This window comes from Pristiophorus japonicus, chromosome 3 (genome assembly GCF_044704955.1).
Source record: "Pristiophorus japonicus isolate sPriJap1 chromosome 3, sPriJap1.hap1, whole genome shotgun sequence".
NCBI lineage: Eukaryota > Metazoa > Chordata > Chondrichthyes > Pristiophoridae > Pristiophorus > Pristiophorus japonicus.
This window is the reverse complement of record NC_091979.1, coordinates 217031421-217052039: the sequence shown is the minus strand read 5'-3', so window position 1 is coordinate 217052039 and position 20619 is coordinate 217031421. Positions and strand designations below refer to the sequence as shown.

Genomic DNA, 20619 nt, shown 5'->3' with positions numbered 1-20619 from the left:
CAACTCATGGCTGAGATGTTTTAAAATCAGATTTTACCCAGAATTAATGTTTTTGGCTAACGCGTTTCAATGCAGAAAATAACCCATGTTGCACAGCTCCGTTGCCCCCACCCCCAGTGGCAGTGACTGACTGTGGCTACATCTTATTGACTTCAAGTTGCAATAAATTAATAGTACAGGATAATCTGTCGAATTTTGAGTGAAGTTTTAAAAGCAAGGCAGAGGCCACAGAATGGCAAAGAGATTGGGACTGCTTTGATAAACGCATGAACATTTTGGTTCTCACTTTTCTTGGGACTTTCTCGGTTAGTATCTTTCAGTTCTGGTTGTGAATCAGTAGCATTCTCCTTAATGATCCCTGTTGTCATTGTGGTGATCTCCACAAGCCACTTGCTTCAAATGCTACATCACTACTTGAACCTGTCAAACCAGTCAATATGTCCTTGTTCCCACTGAAACAATAAGCCATTTAAAGGTTAATGCAGTTATTTATTATCTCAGAAAATCTGATATACTAATAGTTTCACAGTATAAGTAGAATATTCCAAATAATTGGAAAATGTAAAACTTGTGACCTGACTCTCAATTTATTGTTTGAGTTGTGGGGTCATGTCACAAGCCAAACCTCCACATGTCTTTCATTTATGATATTTAAGATGTATATAATTCAGCTAAAGAAGCAAAAATGTTCCTGAATTATCACTGAATTATCCTGACCAGTTTATATTGTGTCCATATTCTGAGAAAATCTGTTCTTTTCCTCCAGACAGAACACAACCTGGAGTTGGAATCTCTGCGCCTGAGCCTGAACAACATGCACAGGGCCCAACTTGAGCTTATGCAATCTAACCTGCAGCGTGAGAAGGAGGTATCCCTGGCTGAGCTGCGAGAGGTGTTGAATGATAAACGACGGCAAGAGGTGGCAGTGCTGCAGAACCGACAGCACATTGAAGTCGAGAGCATAAGGGAACAAAACCAGCAGCAGATGGAGCAATCTCTGGAGAAGCACCAATGGGAAATGGGTAGAGTATATTGTAGGGTGAGGTGGGCTCAGATTCTGTATTTTGGGATTGCACATTATGTACTATAGTGGAAATTCCAAGCAAATGCTGCATTTGTACAGAATGGCCATCACTACATGCCATCTGTGTATGAGGAAAGGTTGCTCTGATGCAATAAAAACAGAAAATGCTGGAAATAATCAAGTCAGGCAGCATCTGAGGAGAGAGAAACAGTTAACATTTCAGGTCGATGACTCTTCGTCAGAACTGGAAAAAGTTAGAGATGTAACAGATTTTTAAGCAAGTGTAGGGGCAGGGAAAGGGGGAGGGGAGGAGAGGAAAGAACAAAAGGTAGAGGTCTGTGATAGGATGGTAGGCAGGAGTGATTAAATAACAAGGGTTGATGGTGCAAGGCAAAAGGAGATGGTAATGGGGTAAGTTAAGAAACAAAAACTGAGTATTTCCAACATTTTCTGTTGTAATGTTGGAAACGAGGCAGCCATTTTATACACAGCATGCTTCCACATACAGCAATGTGATAATGACCAAATAATCTACTTTTAGTTATGTTGATTGAGGGATAAATATTGGCCAGGACAGCAGGGAGAACTCTCTTGCTCTTAGAAATATTGCCATAGGATCTTTTATGTCCACATAAGCGAGCAGATGGCCTCGATTTAACGTTTCATCTGAAAGATGGTATCTCCGACAATGCAGCACTCCCTCAGTACTGATCTGGAGTGTCAGCCGAGATTTTTGTGCTCAAGACTCTGGAATGGGACTTGAACCCACAACCTTCTGGTTCAGAAGCTGTCTCGGACTGAACCAGACTTTTCACAACTTTGGCGTCCTATTTAACCCTATGCTGAGCATCTGACACCATTTACTCTAAACACAAAGACCGCCTCCGTACACCTCTATAACATCGCCTGTCTGCACTCATCTGCTGCTGGAACCCTCATCCATGCTTTTGTTACCATCAGACTTGACAATTCCACTGTTCTCCTGGACAGACTCCCACCCATCTTCCAACCTCTGTAAACTTTAGCTCGTCCAAAACTCTGCTACCTGTATCTTAACCCATACGAAGTCCTGTTTATCACCCCTGTACTCCCTGACCTATATTAGTTTCCAGTCCACCACGCCGTGATTTTAAAATTGTCGTCCTCTAGTTCAAATCCCTCTCTGAACTCGACCTTCCCTATCTCTAACCTCCTCCACTCCTACAATCCGAGAACTCTGCATCCCTCCAACTCTGGTGCATCTCTGATTTCCTTTACTCCACCATTGATGGCCGCACCTTCAGCTATCAAGGCCCTAAATTCTGGAATTCTCCAACTCGCTCTCTTCCTTTAAGACTCTCCTTAAAACTTACCTCTTTGACTAAGCTTTTCGTCACCAATATCGTCCCAATATCTTCCTTGGCTCGGTGGCAATTTTTGTCTGATTACACTCCTGTGACGAGCTTGGGGTTTTTTTTTCCTGAAGACTTAAAAAGAAAGACTTGGATTTATATAGCGCCTTTTACGTGCCAGTGTGCCAGTGCAGCCTTCGGCCATCTGAGGAAAAGTGTTTGAAGACCAGACCCTCGTGGTTTACAAGGCTGTAGTAATAGCCGCCCTCCTGTATGGATCTGAGGCATGGACAATGTATAGAAGGCACCTTAAGTCACTGGAGATATATCACCAACGATGTCTCCGCAAGATCCTGCAAATCCCCTGGGAGGACAGGTGCACCAACATCAGTGTCCTCGACCAGGCTAACATCCCCAGTATTGAAGCACTGACCACACTCGATCAGCTTCGCTGGGCAGGCCACATAGTTCGCATGCCAGATACGAGACTCCCTAAGCAAATGCTTTATGCGGAGCTCCTTCATGGTAAACGAGCCAAAGGAGGACAGCGGAAACATAAGGATACCCTCAAAGCTTCCCTGGCAAAGTGCGACATCACCACTGACACCTGGGAGACCCTGGTCGAAGACCGCACGAGGTGGAGAAAGTGCATCCGGGAGGGCGTTCAGCGCTTCGAGTCTCAACACAAAGAGCGTGAAGAGGCCAAGCGCAGACAGCGGAAGGAGCGCGCGGCAAACCAGCCCCACCGATCCCTTCCCTCGACGGATGTTTGTCCCACCTGTAATGGTCTGTGGCTCTCGTATCGGACTGTTCAGCCATCAAACATAGAAACATAGAAAATAGGGACAGGAGTAGGCCCTTTGGCCCTTCAAGCCTGCACCACCATTCAATAAGATCATGGCTGATAATTACCTCAGTACCCCTTTCCTGCTTTCTCTCCATACTCCTTGATCCCTTTAGCTGTAAGGGCCATATCTAACTCCCTCTTGAATATATCCAATGAACTGGCATCAACAACGTTATGCGGTAGGGAATTCCACAGGTTAACAACTCTCTGAGTGAAGAAGTTTCTCCTCATCTCAGTCCTAAATGGCCTACCCCTTATCCTTAGACTGTGTCCCCTGGTTCTGGACTTCCCCATCATAGGGAACATTCTTCCCGCATCTAACCTGTCCATTCCCGTCAGAATCTTATACGTTTCTATGAGATCCCCTCTCATCATTCTAAACTGCAGTGTATAAAGGCCCAGTTGATCCAGTCTCTCCTCATGTCAGTCCCGCCATCCCGGGAATCGGTCTGGTGAACCTTCGCTGCACTCCCTCAATAGCAAGAACGTCCTTCCTCAAATTAAGAGACCAAAACTGAACACAATATTCCAGGTGAGGCCTCACCAAGGCCCTGTACAACTGCAGTAAGACCTCCCTGCTCCTATACTCAAATCCCCTACCTATGAAGGCCAACAGACCATTTGCCACCTTCACCGCCTGCTGTACCTGCATGCCAACTTTGAATGACTGATGAACCATGACACCCAGGTCTCGTTGCACCTCCGCTTTTCCTAATCTGCCGCCATTCAGATAATATTCTGCCTTCGTGTTTTTGCCCCCAAAGTGGATAATCTGCCATGCATTTGCTCACTCACCTAACCTGTCCAAGTCACCCTGCAGCGTTTTAGCATCCTCCTCACAGCTCATACTGCCACCCAGTTTAGTGTCATCTGCAAACTTTGAGATATTACACTCAATTCCTTCATCCAAATCATTAATGTATATTATAAAGAGCTGGGGTCCCAGCACTGAGCCCTGCGGTACTCCACTAGTCACTGCCTGTCATTCTGAAAAGGACCCGTTTATCCCGACTCTGCTTTCTGTCTGCCAACCAGTTCTCTATCCATGTCAGTACATTACCCCCAATACCATGTGCTTTGATTTTGCACACCAATCTCTTGTGTGGGACCTTGTCAAAAGCCTTTTGAAAGTCCAAATACACCACATCCACTGGTTCTCCCTTGTCCACTCTACTAGTTACATCCTCAAAAAATTCCAGAAGATTTGTCAAGCACGATTTCCCTTTCATAAATCCATGCTGACTTGGACCGATCCTGTCACTGCTTTCCAAATGCGCTGCTATTTCATTAATAATTGATTCCAACATTTTCCCCACTACTGATGTCAGGCTAACCGGTCTATAATTACACGTTTTCTCTCTCCTTTTTTAAACAATGGTGTTTCATTAACTACCCTCCAGTCCATAGGAACTGAACCCACAGTCGATAGACTGTTGGAAAATGATAACCAATGCATCCACTATTTCTATGGCCGCTTCCTTAAATACTCTGGGATGCAGACTATCAGGCCCCGAGGATTTATCGGCCTTCAATCCCATCAATTTCCCTAACACAATTTCCCGCTTTATAAGGATATCCTTCAGTTCCTCCTTCTCTCTAGAACTTCGGTCCTCTAGTATTTCCGGAAGGTTATTTGTGTCTTCCTTCGTGAAAGCAGAACCAAAGTATTTGTTTAACTGGTCCGCCATTTCTTTGTTCCCCATTATAAATTCACCTGAATCTGACTGCAAGGGACCTACGTTTGTTTTCACTAATCTTTTTCTCTTCACATATCTATAGAAGCTTTTGCAGTCAGTTTTTATGTTCTCAGCAAGCTTCCTCTCATACTCTATTTTCCCCCTCCTAATTAAACCCTTTGTCCTCCTCTGCTGAATTCTAAATTTCTCCCAGTCCTCGGGTTTGCTGCTTTTTCTGGCCAATTTATATGCCTTTTCCTTGGATTTAACACTATCCTTAATTTTCCTTGTTAGCCACGTTGAGCCACCTTCCCTGTTTTCTTTTTACTCCAGACAGGGATGTACAATTGTTGAAGTTCATCCATGTGATCTTTAAATGTTTGCCATTGCCTATCCACCGTCAACCCTTTAAGTATCACTCGCCAGTCTATTCTAGCCAAGTCAGGTGACATACCATCGACGTTACCTTTCCCCAAGTTCAGGACACTAGTCTCTGAATTAACTGTGTCACTCTTCATCTTAATAAAGAATTCTACCATATTATGGTCACTCTTCCCCCAAGGGGCCTCGCAAAACGAGATTGTTAATTAGTCCTTTCTCATTACACATCACGCAGTCTAGGATTGCCAGCTCTCTTGTTGGTTCCTCGACACATTGGTCTAGAAAACCATCCTAATACACCCCAGGAAATCCTCCTCCACTGCATTGCTACCAGTTTGGTTAGCCCACTCAATATGACAATATTCCGACAGTGGCTAGTCTAGGGGCTATAGGAGGGGATTAACACAATCACTAAGGAGGTGGTACTCAGTAAGATATCATCATAGGCGGTCCCTTGAAACGAGGATGACTTGCTTTCATGCAAAAAAAAAAGGATGAGTTCACAGGTGTTTCGAAAGAAGAACCCAAACTACATCCCCAAGGGTGGAACTATAACTAAAGGCAGATAAATCCCCTGGACCTGCTTGCATCCTAGGGTCTTAAGAGAAGTAGCGGCAGGGATTGTGGATGCATTGGTTGTAATTTACCAAAATTCCCTGTATTCTGGGGAGGTCCCAGCAGATTGGAAAACTGCAAATGTAACGCCCCTATTTAAAAAAGGAGGCAGACAAAAAGCAGGAAACTATAGACCAGTTAGCCTAACATCTGTGGTTTGGGAAAATGTTAGAGTCCATTATAAAAGAAGCAGTAGCAGGACATTTGGAAAAGCAAAATTTGGTCAGGCAGAGTCCGCATGGATTTAGGAAGGGGAAGTCATGTTTGACAAATTTGCTGAAATTCTTTGAGGATGTAATGAACAGGGTGGATAAAGGGGAACCAGTGGATGTGGTGTATTTGGACTTCCAGAAGGCATTTGACAAGATGCCACATAAAAGGTTACTGCACAAGATAAAAGTTCACGAGGTTGGGGGTAATATATTAGCACAGATAGAGGACTGGCAAACGAACAGAAAACAGAGAGTCATGATAAATGGTTCATTCTCTGGTTGGCAACCAGTAACTAGTGGGGTGCCGCAGTTACTATTTACAATATATATAAACGACTTGGAAGAAGGGACTGAGTGTAACGTAGCCAAGTTTGCTGATGATACAAAGATGGGAGGAAAAGCAATGTGTGAGGAGGACACACAAAATCTGCAAAAGGACATAGAAGGCTAAGTGAGTGGGCAAAAATTTGGCAGATGGAGTATAATGTTGGAAAGTGAGGTTATGTCCTTTGGCAGAAAAAAAATCAAAGAGCAAGTTATTATTTAAATGGAGAAAGATTGCAAAGTGCCACAGTACAGCGGGACCTGGGGGTACTTGTGCATGAAAGACAAAAGGATGGTATGCAGGTACAGCAAGTGATCAGGAAGGCCAATAGTATCTTAGCCTTTATTGCAAATGAGATGGATTATAAAAGCAGGGAAGTCTTGCTACAGTTGTACAGGGTCTTGGTGAAGCTACACCTGGAATACTACGTGCAGTTTTGGTTTCCATATTTACGAAAGGATATACTTGCTTTGGAGGCAGTTCAGAGAAAGTTCACTAGGTTGATTCTGGAGATGAGGGGGTTGACTTATGAGCAAAGGTTGAGTAGGTTGGGCCTCTACTCATTGGAATTCAGAAGAATGAGAGGTGATCTTTTCAAAATGTATAAGATTGAGGGGGCTTGACAAGGTAGATGCAGAGAGGATGTTTCCACTGAAAAGGAGACTAGAACTAGAGGGCATGATCTTACAATAAGGGGCTGCCCATTGAAAACAGATGAGGAGAAATTTCTTCTGGTTGTAAATCTGTAGAATTCGCTGCCTCAGAGAGCTGTGGAAGCTTGGACATTGAATAAATTTAAGACAGAAATAGACAGGGATTAAACAATAAGGGATTATGGGGAGCGGGCAGGGAAGTGGAACTGAGTCCATGATCTTATTAAATGGCGGAGCAGGCTCGAGGGGCCTTATGGCCTACTCCTCCTATTTCTTATGTTCTTATAATGCTATTTGCATAGAACAAAATTACAACCATTAAGTTATCATCTCTATTTAGATTATAGACCTTCCCCTCTGTTTCCTTAATCAGGTTACCTGAATTTGTAGGTAGTCAAAATTTGATGTTTGCGAAACATATAGATGACCAGCAAAAAAAAGACTTGCATCTTTCACAACCTCAGCACATCCCAAAGAACTTTACAGCCAATAAAGTACTTTTGAAGTGAAGTCACTGTGGTAATTGCAAAACAGAGTAGCCAATTTTGCGCGGAGCAAAGTCCCACAAACAGCAATGTAATAACGGACAGATAATCTATTTTAGTGATGTTGGGTGAGGGTTAAATATTGGCCAGGATATAGGGGAGATCGCCACTGCTCTTCAAATAAAGCTTGAGGATCTCTTGCATCTAGCTGAATGGCAGATAGAACCTCGGTTTAATGTCTCACGCGAAAAGACTGTCTCCAACAGTGCAGCACTCCCAGTACTGCACTAAACCTGAATTAAGTCTCAGGAGTGAGACTTCAACCGACAACCTTCTGACTCAGAGTTAAGGCGTGCTACCACTGAATCACAACTGATGCATGAAACCATGTTGTAGAATTGAAGTGTGGAAGGGAAAGTCGTAGCACGTCAACTGACATTCCATAACCATTCTTTTGTTTTCAGAGGATTTAAGGAAGGCACTGGAAGAAGAAGCAGCTCTTTTGAAGGCCACAATGGTAATGGAGGAAACAAAGAAACTGCAAGTATGAAAACCAGTTTGTTGTTTAAATTTTAGGAAAGTTCTTTGGCAACCAATTAACATCCATCTCAACAATGCTCTGAAACAAAAGGCTTCAGACCGCCTCCTGAAGTTTGATCAGAATTGGGTAGGTTTTAATTAGGAATTGCTAGATAAAAGACCAAGGTCCATCTTTTTTGCTTATCATCCTGGTAGTCGTGAAGTTGATAATGCAGTTGTTCACTACTCATGGGAACCACAGGTGCACTTACCATAGAATCATAGAATAATAATTCTTAGGCAGGCCCCCTGAGTCGAGGATGACTTACTTCCACACTAATATGAGTTCTAAGATGATTAATGAGTTCGAGGTGGGATCTACAGACTCTGTCACAGGTGGGGCAGATGGTGGTTGAAGGGACGGGTGGGTGGGTGCTTGGTTTGTTGTACGCTCCGTCCGCTGTTTGTACTTGGCTTCAGCGTGCTCCCGGTGAGGTCACTCTGTGTTCGCCGCCTTCTCGAATGTTTCTCCTCCACTTTGAGAGGTCTTACTTGGGCCAGGGATTCCCAAGAGTTGGTGGGGATGTTACATTTTTTCAAGGAGGCTTTGAGGGCGTCCGAGAAGCGTTTTCTCTGCCCTCCTGGGACTCGTTTGCCGTGATGGAGCTCGGAGTAGAGTGCTCGTTTCAGGAGTTTTGTATCAGACATGCGGACAATGTGGCCTATCCATCGGAGCTGATTGAGCTTGATCAATGCCTCGATGTTGGCCTGAGAGAGAATACTGATGTTGGTGCACCTATTCTGCCAATGGATTTGCAAGATTTTGCGGAGGCCGCGTTGGTGGTACTTCAGTGCTTTGAGGTGTGTACTGTACATTGTCCATGTCTCAGGCATATAGGAGAGCGGGTATCACTGCTGTTCTGTAGACCATGAGCTTGGTCTTCGATCCTGGTCTTCGAACACTTTTCCTTAGGTGACCGAAGGCTGCACTGGCACACTGAAGACGGTGTTTAGATTTTGTCGTCTATGTCTGTCCTTGCTGATAGGCTCCCAAGGTATGGGAAGTGGTCCACATTGTCCAAGGTCTCATCATGGATCTTGATAATCGGGGAGCAGCTGTGTGGTGGGGGCAGTTTGGTAGAGAACCTTTGTCTTACGGATGTTTAATGTAAGGCCCAGACTCTTGTACGCTTCAGTGAAGGCCTCAGTGTGCACAAACGCAAGCGTCGTCTGCATACTGTAGTTCAATGACAGAGGTTGAACAATTTCCTGCTTGTCCTGTAGATTAACTCCACTCCAGCAGGGAGCTTGTTAAAGATGAGATGAAGCATTGCAGCGAGGAAGATTGAGAAGAGCATTGGTGCGATGACACAGCCTTACTTGACCCCGGTCTGCACTTGTATGAGGTCTGTGGTAATCACGACTTGCATGTCATCGTGAAGCAAGCAGAGGATGGTGACAAATTTTTGAGGAGTTTGTGAAGGACATTCCATAATCCCTCACGGTTAACAGAGTGAGGTCAAAGAAAGCCACGTGCAGACGTTGATGCTGCTCCCTACATTTTTCTTGGGTTTGTCGCACGGTGAAGATCATGTCCGTTGTGCCCCTTAGTGGGCGCAATCCGCATTGCGACTCTAGGAGGAGGATTCTTGCGATGATTTCCCCTGCGGCAGACAGCAGGGAAACTCCTCTATTCCGCAATCAGACTGGTCACCTTTCTTGAAGATGGTCATGATAACGGTGTCTCTGAAATCCCTTGGCATGCTCTCCTCCTTCCAGATAAGAAAGATGAGGTCATGGACTCACGCCAAGAGTACTTCTCTACTATGCTTTAGTACTTCGATGGGGATTCCATCTGCTCCTGAGGCCTTGTTGTTTTTCAGTTGTTGGATGGCCTTTTCAACCTCATTGTGGGCTTGGATTGTGCTGTGATGGTGGGTAGCATGCTGTGGGATGGAGTCAACAACACTTATGTCAAAGACAGAGTCTTGGTTAAGGAGATCTTCGAAGTGCTCCTTCCAGCGGGTACTAACTGCCTCTCTGTCCTTGATGAGCACCTCTCCGTTCTTGGCTCTCAGTTGGATAGGTCCTTGGGTGCTTGGACCGTAGGAGTCTTGACTGCGTAAAGAATAGACGCACATGATTGTTGACTAGTTGCTGGATCTCCTGCACTCTTTCCACCCATCATCTTCAGGTCATGTGTTTTTTGTTGGACCATGGCCTTGTCTGTAAATCTGTTTTCTTTCTCTCGAGTTGTGATGATGTTTCCAATTCAAGAATGCCTTTCGTTTACGGTTTATTGGCTCCTGGATCTTTCCCAAGAGTCTCTTCACAGCTGCTAATTATGGTGGACTTGAGGGCAGACCAGGTACTATGGACACTCTGCGGCTTCAGTTCATTGGGAGTCATCAGGTTGGCTGAGACGTTGACTGAATAGGTCTTTTTGCAAGGTGTTTGAGTACTTTCGCGTTGATTTTTCTGTGGCAGTGTTTCTATTGCCGCCGTCATTTTTAGGTTAGGTTGATGGAAATACAGTGGATTAGGCAGTGATCAGTCCAGCAGTCGTCCACTCCTGTCATGGCGCAGGTGATACGGACGTTCTTGTGGTCCCTCGCTCGGATGATAATGTAGGCTAACAGATGTCAGGATGTTGTCATGAGGCCTTGGCCTTGTATTTGTCTCTCTGATGAAAGAAGGCATTGGTTATGTCAGGACTATGTTCTAAGCATTTCATCAGGAGGAGGGTATCGTTGGAGTTGGTTTTCCTTACTCCTTCCCTGCCAATCACACCTCTCCAGAGGTTTGTGTCCTTTACAACTCTGGCATTAAAATTGCCAAGGAGAATCAACTTGTTACCCATTGAAACTCGGGACAGGGATTCTTCAAGGCTGGAATAGAATTCCTCTTTGGCCTTGTCCGTAGCTTCCAGGGTTGGGGCGTACACACTGATGATCGTAGCGTACTAGTTCAGGGTTCGAGTGAGCTGAAGGGTCATGAGGTGTTCGTTTATCCCATAAGGGGAATCTCAGACTCCAAACTAGCTCATTTTTGATGGCGAAGCCAACCCCATGGAGATGGCGTTCTTTGTCTGGTTTATCTTTCCAGAAGAAGGTGCATCCACCTCCTTGAGCTGGCCTTCTCCTGCCCGCCGTGTCTCGCTCAGGGCAGCGATGTCAATGTCAAAACGTCTGCGTTCCCGGGCAATGATAGTGGTTGCAACGTTCAGGTTTGTCGCTGTTGGGTTTATCCATGGGGGTCCTGACGTTCCAGGTCCCGAACTTCATTTTAAAGGATGGAAGATGCCTGTGCTGGCTGTTGTACACCAGCTACCATACAAACTTGACAGAGCAAGGTCTTGGTCCAATGGCAAGGGGACCGAAGACGATTGGAGACCAGGCTCTGCTGCATGGGCCTAGCGCACACACACACACACATACACATACATATACTCACTAACCCCCTCCCTCCCTCAGGTCCTCTCTCTGGTTTTCAAAGATCGCAGAGTCGGTGAGCACATTAACCTTGGAGCTTGAATTTATCCATAAAATATTGACGCTACCCTGGCACCAGCTCCAGCACCCTGCACTCCATTCGCAGGCTCTGCTGCACTATTTTCTGCTCTCTCGTCAGCCACTCACACTTTGGCCGTTGGGTCTTTACTAATGGGCGCGCGTATTTACCATTAACACCTCCGACCTCACTCCCCCCTTCTGTCTCCAGGCCCTCTCTAATCTCCCCCTGATCCAGGACTTGGCCTTCAGGTGCCCCCCACTGCTGGCCCCGAGTCCCGACCTCCCCCAATTATCTTGAATCTGTGCCCTCTGGCTACTGACCCTCCTGCCAATGCAAACAGTTTCTCCCTATCTACTCCATCAAAGCCCTTCATAATTTTGAACATCTATAAATCTCCCCTTTGCTCTAAGGAGAACAATGCCAGCTTCTCTAGTCTCTACAATACTGAATTACCTAACTTCTGGTATCATTCTAGTGAATCTGCACTGTCACCAAGACCTTGCCATCCTTTCTATAGTGTATTGTCCAGAATTAGACACATCACGCTAGCTGAGGTCTATAAAGATTTACCATCACTTCCATGCTTTTGAACACTCTTTCTCTATTTATAAAGGATATAGTTATTTGTACTAGAAAAATGTTCTGATTGGGTCTCTGTGATCACATGACCTGATTGCTGATTGGCCCCCTTGGAGTTTCTCTGGAATGTGCAATTAGAGCACCTCAGTCTAAGTTCTCAGTGACTTTGCAAAGTGTAATACCAGCCATTCTGACTACCGATTCCAGAAAGGAGAAAGCTCCCCCCTCTCCGCCCAAGTTCCTGCCCCATCCCAGCCCAAGTTCCTGACCCCTTGTGCTCCATTCCATCCCCATTTTATGTGGGTCTCGGATTGTTAACAGGTTTATTATGAAGTGAATAGTGACTTCTGGATTTCACCCATTCCAATGATGTCCCTTGTCACACACTCACCGAGCTTTCCGAGAAATAGGGGGCGGGTGTAAAGGGGGTGGGGTTGGAAGAACGTGAACCATTTTCCCTGAATTCCTTCCGCTCGCCACTCCTGCAACCCCTCTTTTCTCCCCGCCCCCCCACACAGAGCCTCTCTCTCTCTCTCTCTCTCTCTTTCTTTCTCTCTCTCTCTCTCTCTCTCTCTCTCTCTCTCTCTCTCTCTCTCTCTCTCTCTCTCTCTCTCTCCAATGTTTTCTCTCCCGCAGTAGTCCGCAAAAATGTTTGTGTAAAGAGTCACAGATATTCTAGGCAATAGTCCTGCAGATAATCCAAAAGCTAGAACCAGCTCCAGGCTCGAGCAGCGACGAGCTCCACACGGCTTGTGGTGTTGCCTTGCCTCACCTCCGCCTCCCTCGTACGTCGCACTGCACATGCACAGAAAGAGGGCGGAGTCCAATGCATGCATGTGCACAAGAATCTTAAGAGCTTTATTGACGTACCGCACCTTCAATGAGTTGTCTGCGTGTGCCCCCAGGTCTCTCTTCCTGCAGCCCTTTTAAAGTTGTACCATTTAGTTTATATTGCCTCTCCTCGTTTTGCCTTCCAAAATGCATCACTTCACATACCTTAAATTTGATCTGCCATGTGTCTGCCCATTTCAGCAGTCTATGCCCGCTTGAAGTCTGTTATTACCCTCCTTACTGTTTAGTACGTTTCCAAGCTTTGTGGCATCTGCAACATTTGAAATGATGCCGTGCATACACAAGTCCAGGTCATGTATATCAAAGAGAAGTGGGCTTAGTACTGATTCCTTGGGGAATCATCGAATCATATAATAGTACAGCACAGAAAGAGGCCATTTGGCCCATCAAGTCTGTTTTAGCTCTTTAGAAGAGCAATCCAGTTTGTCCCACTCCCTTGGTCTTTCTCCTTCAAAAGGGAATTGGATAAATACTTAAGTGCTACTATTGAATCTGTATCCACTACCCTATTAGGCAATGCATACCAAATCCTAACCACTCGTTACCTAAAAAGGTTTTCCTCATGTCGCCTCTGGTTCTTTTGCAGTTTGTGTTACCAAATTTGTGCCCTTTGGTTATCGACCCTTCAGTCATTTAGAAACAATTTCTCTATTTATTTACTCTATCGAAACCCCTCATGATTTTGAACATTTCTATCAAATTTCCTCTTGGCTTTCTTTGCTCCAGGGAGAACAACCCCAGCTTCTGTAGTCTATCCATGTAACTGAATTCCCTCATCCCTGGAACTATTCTAGTAAATCTCTTCTGTACCCTCTTCAAAGTCTTCACATCCTTCCTAAGTGTGGTGCCGAGAATTGGACAGAATACTCTAGCTGAGGCCGAATTAGTGTTTTATATAGGTTTAGCATAACTTCTTGGTTTTGCACTCTATGCCTCTATTTATAAAGCCCAAGATTCCATGTTTTATTAACTGTTTTGTTAACCTGTCGTACCACCTTCAAAGATTTGTGCACAAGCACCCCCAGGTCTCTCTGTTCTTGCACCCCCATTAAAATGGTACCATTTACTACAACAACAGCAACTTGTATTTATATGGGGCTCTATTTTCACCATCATTGGGCGCTATTTTTTTTGGCGCAATCATGATTTTGCTCAAAGTTTGTACGCCGGTGGCGACTGTCAGCACCGGTTTTTTTGTACGCAAGATTTTTTGTTACAGGTCTGGTTGAAAACTGATTTCTGTGCCGTTTTTGGCTCTTTACCGATTTTCGCCAAGAACTATTTTTTTTCAGGGCGGCGCACAGTGGCCTTAAGCACCGATCAGAAAAACCCTATGTTAACTTAAGGAAATCAGCGCTGAGTATATTTGAATTTTTGGAGCGAGGGAAAAAGACAATTTAAAACACACATTCATGATGATTTTTGCAGAGGGAACTCTGAGTTCATTTTTCCCACAGAATGTTTTTGAGAATGGGCACATTGCGATTCCACTCCACCACAATCTCTGCTGATGGGGCTCCAGGCACGGGTCGGAGGAGTGCCGCCGGTCGAAGGATTGCTCCCTCAGCCAGACACAAGCACAGGAGCTCGGTGATTGGATTGCATTCCCCCCCCCCCCCCCCACCCCCCCGGGCTCAGTTTGGAAAGAGTGGGGGGGGGGGGGGGAGGGAACGGGCGGACGGACGGAATCCAAGCGTCAAGCTCCTGTGTTTCTGTCCGGTCAAGGGAGTGATCCTGCCAGCATGCACTCTGAACTGTGCATCGGAGATGGCACAACACAGCAGCAAACATGGGCATTTCTGCACACGCTATAATTAAAGTGCCATAAATCTCTGTGCATCATGTCTCCATAGACATAGAGCTTAGTGTTGCCCATGGTGTGGTTCATTCTGCTAGGGCCTCACCCAGCAAAGGTGTTGTGTGTGTGCATTGTGCTTCAGTAAGTCTCACAATAACAAGAATAACAGTTAAGAAAAAGAATTATGGGTGCAAATATTACTATGCCTCATGTAGTAAGGTTGGTTTACATGCATGGCGTATGGAGGCGACGGATAATACCACAATGCCGTCGTCGCACATACCAGATCGCTTGGGCATTAATAGGGAGGAGGCCATACCCTGATCGAATCTACAAGGACAGGTGCTCATACCTACACCTGTGTGAGACAGACTGCATTCGCAGGCTGCGATTTAGAAAGGAGGTTATCACAGAGATCTGTCAGGTCAATCATACAACTAAGAAATGGCAGGAGGACTGCTTTACCTGTGGAAGTGAAGGTTACTGCAGCACTTGCCTTCAATGCTTCTGGCTCATTTCAAACAGCAACTGGGGACATGTGCTGCATCTCGCAGCACGCCGCACATTGCTGCATTCGATAGGTGACTGCTGCACTGTATGTCAAAAGCGACCAGTTCATCAATTTCCCTGTGACCATGCAGGCAATGCAAGACAGGGCTGTGGGATTCTCCAGAATTGCTGCCTTCCCAAAGGTGCGACCAAAACCAGAGTGCGATCGACTGTACCCACATCGCCTTGAGAGCACCTTTGGACAACTCCGAAGTTTATCGGAACAGGAAAGGGTTCCATTCCCTAAATGTGCAGCTTGTCTGCGACGATCTGCATCAGATTATGGCACTGGATGCCAAATACTCTGGTTGCATCGATGATGCTTTCATCCTACATGAGAGCATTATATCTACCATGTTTCAGGAGCTGCCAGAAGCGCAGAGCTGGTTGCTTGGGGACAAAGGGTATGGGCTCACCACCTGGCTTATGACACCCTTCTCCCAACCCCCCACCCCCACCCCCCCCCACGCAATCCCCGCACTGAACCAGAGCGTTGGTACAACATGTCACACACAACGACACGGAGCATCATAGAGCAGACAATTGGCATAGAAACATAGAAAATAGGTGCATGAGTAGGTCAATCGGCCCTTCGAGCCTGCATCACCATTCAATATGATCATGGCTGATCATGCAACTTCAGTACCCCATTCCTGTTTTCTCTCCAGACCCTTTGATCCCTTTAGCTGTAAGGGCCACATCTAACTCCCTTTTGAATATATCTAACGGACTGGCCTCAACAACTTTCTGTGGTAGAGAATTCCACAGGTTCACAATTCTCTGGGTGAAGAAACTCCTCATCTCGGTCCTAAATGGCTTACCCCTTATCCTTAGACTGTGACCCCTGGTTCTGGACTTCCCCAACATTGGGAACCTTCTTGCATCTAACCTGTCCAATCCCTTCAGAATTTTATGTTTCTATGAGATCCCCTCTCATTCATCTAAATTCCAGTTAATATTGTCATGTATTAAACCAGCATTGTAACCCATGTATAATCTGACCTAAGTTGTACACTGTGAGAACAATGACCACTAGGTGGGTGACACTCCTAACCTGGTCCTTCAGGTATAAAAGAGGAAACACCACCCACCTTCATCACTTGAGTGCTAAGAAATAAAGGACAGGTCACAGACTGACCTTCTCTCAAGCATGGGCCTCGTGTGCATTTATACTGTGTAGTAAGGACGTATCAATGGCGACGAGAAACTGGGATTTAAACCACGCGAGCATGGCCACTAGCAGAACAGACGAGAGGTACTGTGTTAAGGAATGGTTGGGACAGAGATTCAACATTGTTAAAGCAGCACACAGTTCTCCAGGCAGACAAGGGCAGTCGGGCATGCCCCAACATGTCGTCGAACCCAGAGGGGGAGTTCGACAGAGACAATGGCAAGCTGAACGGCGAGTCACGCAATTGCAAGGGACAATGCGGCCAGTAATGGGGCCATCAACACCTGTTAATGGTGCACTCAAGGACAGTCACAGGACAGTCAGGGACGATCGACTGGCAAGGGACCTTTTGTTTCCAACAGCAGCTCATGTTGGAGGCGTGGAGGCACACGCTCAGCCGGAGTTTGCAGAGATGAGCAAAATACCTGCAGAAATGAACGCTGGGGGAAATCGCTGGAAGCTGAAACAGTTCATACACCAGGACGCCACCGATAATGATGAAAGTACTCCTCAATGAAGGTGGGTGGAGCTTCCCCTTTTATACCTGAAGGTCCAGGTTAGGAGTGTCTCCCACCTAGTGGTCATTGTTCTCACGGTGTACAACTTAGGTCAGATTATACATGGGTTACAATGCTGGTTGAATACATGACAAATATAAGCCCAGTCGATCCAGTCTTTCTTCATATGTCAGTCCTGCCAGCCCGGGAATCACTATGGCGAACCTTCGCTGTACTGAAGCAGTGTTTCCAATGCCTGGACCACTCTGGAGGCTACCTGCAATACACCCCTCGCCACGTCGGTCAGTTGACTGTCGTGTGCTGCATGCTGCACAACTTGGCCATCATGAGGGGCCAGGCCCTGGACTTTGAAGATCCTGCTGAGGGGGGGGGTGGGAGGCGGGGTGGGGGGAGGACAAGGAGGCTGACGACGAGGAGGAGGAGGAGCAGCAGGAGGTGGATGACGATGGAGGAGGCGGCCTCATGCACCTATAGCCATAGCTAGAGACTTGCGTCAGCGGCTAATCCGTGATCGCTTTGGTGCCTGAAGGCGAAACGGCCCGACAGAGTTGATGCTTTTCACCTGTAATTGTGAAAAAATAATATACATCATATGTATGGAATGTTGTGTTGGTTTATATTGCTTTAATTCAAAAAATAATGTGCAGGATTCTGCTTAAATTTAAAAAATAATTAGTTTTATTAAACATTTGTACAGTTTTAATTAACTTTAATAAAATTTGTATCAAACTTTAAACTTTTGAATGATGAAAACAAGTAGCAGCAACAAACAAACTCGAACTGTAGCCATCTCTCCTCCCCCTTATTCAAAGACCTCAGCGCTGTGTGCCCCTCTTGCTGCCTCTACCTCTACCCCTACCCATGCCTGTTGTCTCAGAATTCTGTTTCCTCACCATGACCCCAAAGTTTTTTCTGCTTTCTGCGCAAATGCGCATTTTTTGGCGAGGTTGGACAGGGACAGACCAAGCAGACAGCATGTGGAAGACCCGGATTCATCGTCTGACTCTTCAGCCTGTGGATGAATCCCCGGCATACTACCTAACTTGTGTCCACATATTGCAGCAGCTAACTCCGACATTCCCTCCCTAATCTGCACCAACTGCCTCTGGCATCCCCTCCCTCATCTCTGGCATCCCCTCCCTCATCTGTCCCGACACTGCTCCCATTCCTCCAGACAGTGTTGCTACTTCTACTGACAGTCCTGCTTAATTCTACCCTCACTCCACCCATGGTGGCCAGGTGCGATCTGGTTAGCTCAATGCTCTCCCTACTCATTCCCATGATCTGTCCTATGTCCCCTGCATTTCAGGTTGAGTTCTCCTTCCCAACCTCCTCGGCCGTCTCCCAGATGTGGCTTGCTGCAACCCACTGGGACCCACAGCCTCAGACTCTACCCCATGAAATGTCGCATCAGTTGTATCGCTTAGCAAAGGGCTTGGCGCCCTCAAGGAGTTCACCCGCTCCAGTTGTAATGTGACCGTGTCATTATTGGGGTCTTCCTACTGTCCTTCATTGTCCAGCTCATCAATGAATAATATCTGGACTGATGGCTTCCTGATCTTCTACTTGAGCTTCCGTCTCTTCCTGATGTGCAACATTGGCAAAACTTAACAGAGCAGATGTTTGGTGAGCAGCAGGAGCGGGGGCAGTGTGACATGAGTACGTGGCAGAGCTTACCCTCTTGGTAACCTGGGCCCAGTGTCCACATTGGTGGTTGATCTTCTCTTGCAAGATTGAATCATATCAGCGATCCTCTGTTCCACGGCTGTTAGTTGCAGCATACTTGGCGCACCTCTTCCAGTTTTTGACCTTTCTCAGTTCATCAGTGACATCTTCTGAACTTCTCGAGAGGGTCACAGTCTAAGGATAAGGGGTAAGCCATTTAGGACCGAGATGAGGAGAAACTTCTTCACCCAGAGAGTGGTGAACCTGTGGAATTCTCTACCACAGAAAGTTGTTGAGGCCAATTCACTAAATATATTCAAAAAGGAGTTAGATGAAGTCCTTACTACTAGGGAGATCAAGGGGTATGGCGAGAAAGCAGGAATGGGGTACTGAAGTTGCATGTTCAGCCATGAACTCATTGAATGGCGGTGCAGGCTAGAAGGGCCGAATGGCCTACTCCTGCACCTATTTTCTATGTTTCTATGTCCTTCTGCTGTGGTGGCCACATACACATTAGTCACATTTACAAATGTGATTGCAGTGCATAAATACTTTCAGTAACTGCTTGGCCAAGGTCCTGCCACTTCTTTTTGACCTGCACGCCACTTCTCGGGTTCATGGCCACTGCTTTGAACTCTTCTGCAAATTGTTCCCAAAGTTTTGCTAGTAGAGAGGGTTTCAGTTTCTTTTGTCCCAGTTTTCCTTTGTTCTCAAGCACATCCCATCTCCTCTCACTTATGTCCAGCAGAGGCTCAATTTTTTCTGCTTGAAATCTCTCAGCCCTTCCCCTTGTCCTTCTCCTTCCCCTTCCCTTGGATCCATCGTTTGCAGCTAAAATTGAAATGTCCAGATCCAACTTCAATCTGAATATGTTCTCATAAGCTGCTGATCCAGAACAGGAAGTTCATCGGATGCGCAGACACACCCGTCACATGGAAAAAGTTTTTTTTTCAGTGCATGTTCACTGACTTTTAGGCGCACACTTGAAGCTCCACCCCCAGATTTAACTTCGGGTACCGCAGCGGCAAAATTAAATTTTACTTTGGTGGAAAAAAAAATCTGCGCAAACGGGCTCAAAAAAATCGACCGTACGTCCTCCTGGGCGCCAAAAATTGACAGAGGAAAGTAGAGCCCATGGTACTTTTTAAATAGAGTAAAACATCCCGAGGCACTTCACAGGAGCATTATCGAACAAAATTTGACACCGAGTCACACATTTTCTCCTCATTCTTCCCACAAAAATGTATCATCTCACACTTTGCAGCGTTGAATTTCATCTGTCATGTGTCTACCCATTCCACCTGCCAGTCTATGTTCTCTTAAAGTCTAGTACATAAGAACATAAGAAATATGAGCAGGAGTAGGCCATATGGCCCTTCGAGCCTGCTCCACCATTTAATACTGTTGTGGAATATTAAAAATACAACACTCACACGAAAGGTCTTTTATAGAGAAAGGAGTTGTTTATTAAAATCTGATTAATCGAGAGATCCGATCTCATCAATACAGTTACTGAGTGCTCTCAATGTGATCTCATGGGACAAGCTACGCAGTTACACTCTCACAGTTCAGATACAGTCAAAATGGTGGAAATACGTGGAGAGGTGTTCCATTGGTTAATACAGGTTACAGCAATTTCATAGGGTGGTACAGTTACATTAATTTTATTGGTTACAGTAATTTCTAATGATTCCATTGGTACATTCAGTTCTGGCGACTATTGCTAGGGAAAAGCCCCCGACAGGTTATGTTACATTTCTGGGAACGTCTTCCCAGGCTAATTCTCAGACTAATGTCCTTGGCAGACATATGGCTACCCTCTGCTTAAAAGAGGCTTTGTGTCTGTTATCTCGTGTGACTGGAACATTGCGGTCTTCTCATTATATCTGTGAGCTGTCTCCATAAA

General features: G+C 45.8%; 1 protein-coding gene across 3 annotated transcripts in view; it reads left to right on the top strand.

Annotated features, from left to right (window-relative positions):
• The window catches only part of pcnt (pericentrin), a 308639-nt gene that overhangs the window by 35367 nt on the left and 252653 nt on the right, over positions 1 to 20619 (top strand). For all 3 annotated transcript variants that reach the window (XM_070876280.1, XM_070876279.1, XM_070876278.1), the window contains exons 5-6: positions 767 to 1022; positions 8014 to 8093. In XM_070876280.1, coding sequence (XP_070732381.1) covers positions 767 to 1022; positions 8014 to 8093 — 336 coding nt within the window. The remainder of the gene's footprint in view (positions 1 to 766; positions 1023 to 8013; positions 8094 to 20619) is intronic.